At 44.1% G+C, this 8,659-nt stretch overlaps 1 protein-coding gene across 4 annotated transcripts in view; it reads left to right on the forward strand.

Moving 5' to 3' along the window:
- The first annotated feature begins 237 nt into the window (after positions 1-237).
- LOC127653016 (phospholipid phosphatase-related protein type 5-like) overlaps positions 238-8,659 on the forward strand; it is a 33,210-nt gene continuing 24,788 nt past the window's right edge. For 2 of the 4 annotated variants that reach the window (XM_052139498.1, XM_052139493.1), the window contains exons 1-3: positions 238-496; positions 965-1,068; positions 5,246-5,356. In XM_052139498.1, the coding sequence (XP_051995458.1) occupies positions 5,288-5,356 (69 nt within the window). In that variant the 5' untranslated portion in view covers positions 238-496; positions 965-1,068; positions 5,246-5,287. Of the gene's footprint in view, positions 497-964; positions 1,069-5,240; positions 5,357-8,659 lie in introns of all 4 variants that reach the window. The other 2 variants (XM_052139494.1, XM_052139496.1) reach the window with 2 other exon arrangements.

Genomic DNA, 8,659 nt, shown 5'->3' on the forward strand with positions numbered 1-8,659 from the left:
AATGCAACAAAAAAAAGCTTTGATATGCTTTATGAAAGCCGACCCACTGCAGATCAGTCTGAAAGTATCATTAACCTACATCTACTACAGCTCACACTGTTACCTGAATTCAGAGAGAGAGGGAAGCGCACTAGCTCTGAATGCAAATCACTCCCCCTTGCACTCTCCGTTGCGCGGCTAACACACGCACTCTCTTCCCAGCCTCTCTGCGACTGCTCTCTGAGTGCTGCGGTTGAGGTGATGATTTAATCTCTCATGCCTCATTAGGAGGGACTTGGCTGTGCGGTTTGCACACAGACCGTGAGCGCATCTGCACGCCTTAATGTGTGCTGGAGAAACGCTCGCACACTCCATGAAAAATCCTGCGGGGGTGAAGAGAAGGAAGACATAGGACAAGGAAAGGAAAGCTGGATTTGTTTTAGTAGGTATAGGAGCTATAGGGAAACGCACGTTATGGCCACTGCAGGAATTCTTTGCGACGGCTGCAGGGTGTGAAGTAAGTATAGTGGGATTGTGGGTATCTGTGGCAGTGTGCATGCTAACCCCTCTGGTCACCATTACAAGATCTATGGATTGGGCATGTTGGGGGTGAGAGTGGCCGTTTTGGAACGAGTAACCCAGTAAAGGAAAGACGGATAGAATGACTGATGTCTCCTTCCCCATAACGCTGGAAATCAGGAGTACAGTGTGAAAGAGGGTGGGGGTGTGGTATTCCCCAAACACTAGTTCTAATTAGCCTGTATGACCAAATCCCTTTAGGTTTTTACGCCCTCTCTGATTTGCATCCACCCCCCACCTTTAATAGCTTGGAATTGCAATGCTGATGGTTGATGCATGCAGTGATTAGAAATGTGCATGTGTTTGGGGGGTAGTTGAAACCGAGAGACATGTTCAGATCAAAGATGAGACAGTTGAGCGACAGACCTCAGATGCACAAACAGTGTAATCCATGTGCTTACAACAGTGCGGCCGCAAGAGGATTATGGTCTTGTGCATGTGTCTTATTATTACTGGGTTGGACAAATGAAGGAAATCAGAGAAGAGAAGGACAGAGAAACCAAACACTAGGTGAGTGTAAATAATTTGATTTTGACAGGTTCCATTGTAATGTAGTGGTGGTGAGCTTGACCACATACTGTAGATTTCAAGCATGACTATTACAATTGCTCATTTTAACTTCAGTGCATTACCTGTCCCACACCGTTTGTGCAATAAACATGACACCTCAAATCGTGTGGCTTGAGGAAAGGTGTACTGTTACTATGATAAGCAGTCAGACTCAAGTTTTCCCATAGACTTACATTGAAGAAGGCACCCAAGCCATATCCAGGTTCCGGAATATAATAGATTGAGTACTTGCAGGTAGGGTTGTAGCACCTCTAGTGTTCGTTTCACCAGGAAACTGCCAAAATACCTAAAACAAGCCATGTAAAAATTATTAGCAAACATGTAGCCAATGTAACGTGACTTTACTATGTAAAACTTTCACAAGATTTGAATTGCTGCTACCAAGGATTCATGAGGGACTCCATAAATGTATGGATGTTGCATGTCTTGTGAGACTTTGCAGAGTGAGTTTTACCATCTGGACACAACTTTGGCAAGCAAACAACACCAAAACACTCTAGCATGCCCATAGCAACCGTCAATAGCAACCACAACACCCTAGCATTGTGGCAGCGTTTTTGGCACTGGCGAGATTTCTTGTCTTTAAAAAATGCAAATATCTAGTTCTCTCTCGTTCACTCCTTTTCATCCCAAACTATGCCTCATTCATTCTTCGGGTCGTTAAAGTCAAGTTTGTGATGGTGAAGATATATTAGTGCCCATTGCCTATAAGTAACAATTTTAGTCCATAATAGGATTATCCACAAAGCCAAAGACCTTGAGGAGACAGGTTTGCTATTCCTTGCTTTACTTCTCCATTTAAATAGATGTTTCTAGTCTTTTTGTGCATAATTCAGCAGTGCATGTTATTCCAAATAAAGAGCGGGGCTTTGTGTTTTAATGGAGTTAGTCCACCCTGGGAGCCTACAACCACTTGACTGTACTAATTGACGCTTGGTGTCCTCTGAGGATAGCAGACTAGTCTCAATTTGCAGTAATCCAGTGACTCTCCATCTCTGGAAAAGCCCTCCTGTTTAAAGGGGCTCATTAACCATTGTAAACATAAAACTTAACATTCCAGTGTAAGGGTTTCATTCTAGCCTTTGGACATTTGTTTGTTTGCCAGTTTGGCTGTGGAGAGCGTAGACCTGCTGTATGATAGCTACAAATGAGTTATGAGTCATGGGGTGGGGTGGGGGGGGGTGTCATCACAGTGCGAACCATTTATGCATGTTTCCATTAATAATCGGTTGATCGAGAAAGCGGTTCCACTTTTGTTTGCTTTGTGAATTGGACGTTGGAGCATGGACTTTTGGCCTCCTGAGGCTTAGAGTAGTCCAGATGTAATAAATAACAATTATTTCAACAGTTGTGCACTCAGAAATCCCATTAACTTGTTACAAAGTGCATCATAATAAACTCAGAACTTTCAAAGATTTCATGCCATGAACCTTGCAAACGTACTGTATGCAAATCCGACTTCTGCAGTAGCTGTTGAAAGCACTCATTGTATCGTAAAGGTACCTTGTAAACACAACTTTTGATGAATTTACCATCAAATCCAGTTGAAATTTATACCTGCTTTCTTTCCTGGAGGCTGCACTTTAGGTTTCATGATCCTCAAAGACATTAAAGCGACACCTTACTTTTTTAGAAAACACTCCAGTGTTGCCAGGCAACAAGGAAACGTTTCAGAAATGCTGCGGTCTGAACTTCTTTATTAATGCCTTTTCTTTTTTCTAACAAGAGACTTGCACTAATGTTTCTAACAAGTTAAGTACTCATTTCCCTCTCACACGACAGCCTGATTTTCCTTTTGAATGCTCTTTTTCTCTGATCTGCCTTTGTAGCTTCTTTGTTTTTCTTTGTTTGCTCGCCAATGTCAGACAAACTCACCCGTTGTCAAGAACAGCCTTATGTTGCCACCCTCTTGAGGAGAAGGCGCATTTCAAATTGTAGAGAAACGCTGGACACGTTTGACTTCACATTGGCAGCAGAAGTCTTCTGTGCCATCAAACAATAATAGGAAATGGTCATAGAATAAATTTGCCTATGTGAGAAATTCAACCTGATCTAATGAAAATTATTTGACTCTGGCAACACTTTTGCTAACTTTTATTACATGGTTCATTACACATATTGTGGCAGTTCTGAGGTGAAATGTCCACCGTGTGGTGCTAAAAGTGAGTTCAATGTTCTCCCAAACAGATACGGTTTATAAAGTCAGATTGAAATCAACAAAACGTACCTCCCTACCCTATCCCTCAAACCTAAACCTAACCGACAGTGTTATAAAAGCAAATGTGAGGTGAAAAACGCAATTGCTGAAGCAACCACGTCATTTAGTGGTGTTTATATGACACTTTCGATTCACATGTAGACCTGCATGCTCCTCAGACCCTTATGCCTCAGTCCTTTGCATCGCTAATGCTAATTAATAGCTCTATCAGTTACGCTATTATGCACTTTAATCACATTTGAACAAGCTTTTAAATGCAGTTGGTTATGTAATGCACATATTAAAGCTTGTATACAAGAGTTTAGATGTCATAAGTTAGCATTGTGTGAGGAACAGAGCGAAAAGGAAGTGTTTATGAGCTAATATTCCATTCAGTGAGCCGCGTTTACATTTAGCTAAAATGTAGTTATGGTAACTTGATTCTATGAGGATGGAGGAATGGAAGTGTAGCGGTAGTTCTGTCAGGAAGACTCGTAGTAGCATACACCATTCATTCAACTCAGGCGTCTTGTCCAATCATAATCCGGCGTCTTCTTTATAAATCTGCAGCTGTCGGTTAACACGTCCTGCACGTTGTTTTCACCCCTCATCCACCCCGAGCCACCAGTTTAGATTTCGTCCTGCTGTAGGGGTAAGTTCCTATCCCCTGCCGTTCGCCTACCGGCAGGATCTGACGTTTGAGCGAGAATTTGATTGCTAAACTGCAGGACGGGGCTTACGCTAAAGGAAAGAGACACAAGACATAAGATAACTATTATTGTTATTTTCATTACATGGCAACTGGCCCAAAACTTGTTGGGGGGGGGGTCTCTTTCTGCATATCGTGGCGCCGTTTTGTGGTCCGTTCTGCATAATGCGGCAGCTCAAAATTTGCCCATTCGGCACGTTTCGCAGCATGTTTCACAGGCACGCTCGCTTCTCCCGATGGCCAGTCCGCCCCTGATCGGCCACAAAGTGTGACGATCTACCGCGAATATGCCCGGAATGCCAGATTACCAGTCCAGCCCTGCCCATGGCTGACGTTTGTCTTTAGTTTTTCTACAGTCCAATGAATAACGCATGAGGGCATCTTCTGTGTATATTACTGTGGCAGGGACGGAGGGCGGGGTCGGGTTGTGATGCTGCACACCTGGCTAATCAAGCCTCTGAGAGGGATAAAGGGCAACCGGAAACGGCAGTGCGACAGAGAGGGAGATTTATGGGCAGCTGTCCAACACCTGTGTTTGTCTTTTTGGTTCAGTTTATTCTTAAACTATTATTTATATTGTCAAGCCGGTTCTCACCGCCTCCTTTCCATTAATGCCTTTACAATGACTTGATTGTGTTATTATTGTATCATATAGTCCATGATGTTACAGAGCAAAACAAACACAGCAAAATTAGATGACCGCATTTTTTCCACGTTTGTCCAGCAAATTGTATCATTCCACCACACATTGACCGGCACCACATTTTCTTAGCGAAAACTCAGTTGTACCATGTTGTCCACTCTGCCACTGTGAGCATAAGGCAGACTAAAAGCAGGGGCATGTACTAGATGCTTTCTGCCAAAGAGCTTTAGTGCCTGGCTTCATGCTAAATTAATTCCCCTGTCCTGAAACGGTGTGATGTTGAACAAACCTTCTGACAAAATGCTGCTCCGTCATTCACGAAGGAATGAAAGTAAACTCAAGTCCAGAGATTTTGGGTAAGGGCTTTGTTAATCATAAAATTATACTTATGCAAAGGGTATTTGTAGCTACTAATTAAATGGTTGCTCTGTACAAATGCATGCACCATTTGTTCTTATAATATATAGTTTTTTCTCATGTTTTCTTTAGAAACTGTAAAAATCTAAAGGTTTTTAATGTTTTTGTTTTGACCTGTTTTTCTTCTCTTTTTCACGTATGACAAGAATAGCATTGAAAGAGGAGGATACAAGAAGAGAAATAAGGATTTACAATGGCAGCAGAAGAGAAGCCTGTTGTGAAGAGCAGCAGCTCCATTGTACCATGTTTCCTGTTTGTGGAGGTGAGTTAACCTACAATCTGGTAACCCTAACACGAAACCCACTGATGTTAACTTTAGTGGCCATATGGTGTAAGAGAAATCGACTTATATGAGTGTCAGGTAATTATGAAGTTCTAAATAAAGTTCTGTAGGTCCATGCAGTGCAAGTGAATGGTGACCAGAACTTTGAAGGTCCAAAAAGTACATGAAGTCAGCATAAAAGTAATCCATAACACTCTGGCGGTTAAATCTGTGTATTCAGAAGGTATATGATATGTATGTGTAGGAAACAAATCAATATTAAAGTCATTTTCACTCTAAATCTCCACGTTCACTTTCACTTTCAGATGTGAAAGTGAAAATGGAGATTTATAGTATTAAAAAAAGGACCTAAATATTGATCTGTTTCTCACCCACGCTTCAGGGCATTGCCCCCTAGAATTGCCTTGATATCTATTTAACCAATGGAATGGTATGATTTCTTTTATGCTGCTTTTATGTGCTTTTTGGAGCTTCAAAGTTCTGGCCACCATTCACTTGGATAGTGTGGACTTAAAGAACTGAGATATTCTTCTAAAAATCTTTGTTTGTGTTCTACGAAAACTATAACGATTGAATGATGCTGCATTCCTGCCAGTAGTGGTTCAAGTTTGTTTGGCGCCCTGGGCGAACCCGCTTCAACACGGCCCCAAAGTTGTTGACCGGTGGGTGGGGGGGGTGCCTCCACCGCCTCGTGCAGCCCCCCACAAGATGCTGCCCTGTGCGATTGCCCATGTCGCCCATGCCTATATCCACCCCTGATCCCTGCCACAAGTTGTCCCTGAAAAATGTACTGAGTGCGTATACGGTGTTACCGGTTATACTAGCTACATAGGACGACGTGTGCCCGTGTGTTTGCGTGCTCTAACGTTGCTTGCACTTCACAAACCTCTGCTGCTTTTACTATGGAAACCAATCAGCTGGATCTCTTTCCTCTTTCTGTGTCCTTCTTGTTTCATTTATAGATGATTCCTCCTACATGTGTAAATATTTCTTCTTTACTGCCTTCTTTTGCTTCTGTTTACAGTAAATAGCCCTCACGCCTTCACACACTACATTTTTCTGCATATATACTTATTTGATACATTAATTTTCAACTATTGCCATCATTTTCTTTTACAAGAAGAAGCACAAAAATGTGGCAGCTGGCTGGAAATATGATGGAAACATCATAACACATAACAACGTAACTCAATGGAGGGGCAAATCAATGTTCAGTGTTTGTGTGTGTGTGTGTGTGTGTGTGTGTGTGTGTGTGTGTGTGTGTGTGTGTGTGTGTGTGTGTGTGTGTGTGTGTGTGTGTGTGTGTGTGTGTGTTTTGATTGTGAATGTTGAATGAAGGCTAATAAAGGCTAACATCATCAGTAGATCTTTGGGAATATAACTGAGCAATATAACTCGGCTTCAGTCTCACTAACTGATTTGATAGCAGCGATACAGACTAGAGAGATAAAACATTTTTTTTTGAAAGGGTGTGAAGCTGATGAACTGGCAGGTCACAGCTGAGCATCATGGGAGCTGAATGGTCTCTCCCAGTGGGCGGATAAAAATGAAGCAGCAGAGAAAGCAAAAGTGTTACCCTTGATGGATGAAGGAAGAGTAGAGAAGACTTGTAGATACTTGGCAGGGTCCTAAAGTGCCTTAATGTTGATGGGACAATGTCTCAGCAGCTCACAGCAGGATAATGCGTATTTACAGCTGAGACGCTATTGCACAGTTGCAGACAAACAGACAGACTAATAAAAGACTGATCATGTGGATGTACTGTAGCACACAGATGTGCACTGAAGCCTGCGTTCAGGGGTGATTACAAGCCATTCATTTGTTATGAAGCAACAAATCTCTTGAACATTTTATACGGTGGTAAATAAAATGTAATATGCGACAAACATCATATATGCTTTAAACAAACCTCTAAGCCTGTTAAAACGAATTATCAAAAATTATATTATTTTATGTATATTTTACAAACGGGTGATCCACATGTTGGTATCCTTCATGCATCGAGCCACTGGAGAAGGGCGTGGTTCGAACAAAGGGTGAATGCCCATCCCATGTAGTACCGAAGGGTGAGGACCACCCACTTGATGGCCAGACTCTCTTTCTCAATGGTGCTGTACCTCACGTCTGTGGCCGAAAGCTTCCGGCTGATGTACAGCACTGGGCGCTCCTCCCACTCGACCACCTGGGACAACATGGCTCCTAACCCCCTGTCCGACGCGTCGGTCTGTAACTCAAAAGGGAGAGCAAAATCAGGAGAATGTAAAAACGGCCTGCCACAAAGCGCAGCTTTCACCTGCATAACTGGAACGGGTCTGGGGCTCCCTTTCTAGTGAGACCAGTCAGCGAGCTGGTGACGTCTGAATAATTAGGCACAAGCCTTCTATAGTAGCCAGCCAGCCCTAGGAACTGTCTCGCCTCCTTTTTTAGTCTTGGGTCTCAGGCAGGCCGCAATCGCTGCGGTCTTAACAATTTGGGGACGCACCTGCCCTTGACCCAAGTGGAACCCCAGATACCGTACCTCCACCATATCCAATTGCGCACTGTGGCAGGGCGGAGGGCGGGGCTGGGTCGTGATTATACACACCCGGTCCCTTATCAGGCTAATTAAGCCTCCGAGAGGGATAAAGGCCGATGACAGACGGTGGTGCGACGAGAGAGAGATAGTTTACGGACATGTCCGTCATGTGTGTGTTATTGTCTTTTGGTTTAAGTTACTCATTAAGTTACATATATTATTTATATCGTTAAGCCGGTTCTTGCTTCCTCCTTTCCATCAACTTCTTTACACTGGTGCCGAAATCCGGGAAGGAGGAGGGATACGGCGTAGTAGTTCTCGCCACTTCCGTCCACCCCAATGGAGCAGCCGCAGCAATCTGCCGGGGACGAGGACGACCGCGAGGGGAGAAGGGGCGGCTCCTAACCGACCGTCTGGAACGGTCAGGGCCACTGCCATGGGCGGAGGAGTCGCCTACCAGCCGCTGAAACGCGGCAGGGTCTGAGACCGCCTGGAGCGGGAGAACCGCTGTTCCCCAAGAACGCGGCAGGGCGTTCCGTCCGCTAGGGGCAGGAGGTCTGCCTCCGATCCACCCGGAGAGGCGCTGTTGTCGTCGGTTAGAGGGTGGAGGAGTGGCCGAGGACCAAGCTACGGCGTATCGGAGATCTGGCGAGTAAGTGTTTTTTTGGGGGGGTACTACACTGTTACAGGAAGTACCCCACCTATTTAATTATTTCTGTTTCCCTCTCCTTGTCCCCTCCCTCATACAGGTAGACGAGGATGACCTG

This window comes from Xyrauchen texanus, chromosome 12 (assembly GCF_025860055.1).
Source record: "Xyrauchen texanus isolate HMW12.3.18 chromosome 12, RBS_HiC_50CHRs, whole genome shotgun sequence".
NCBI lineage: Eukaryota > Metazoa > Chordata > Actinopteri > Cypriniformes > Catostomidae > Xyrauchen > Xyrauchen texanus.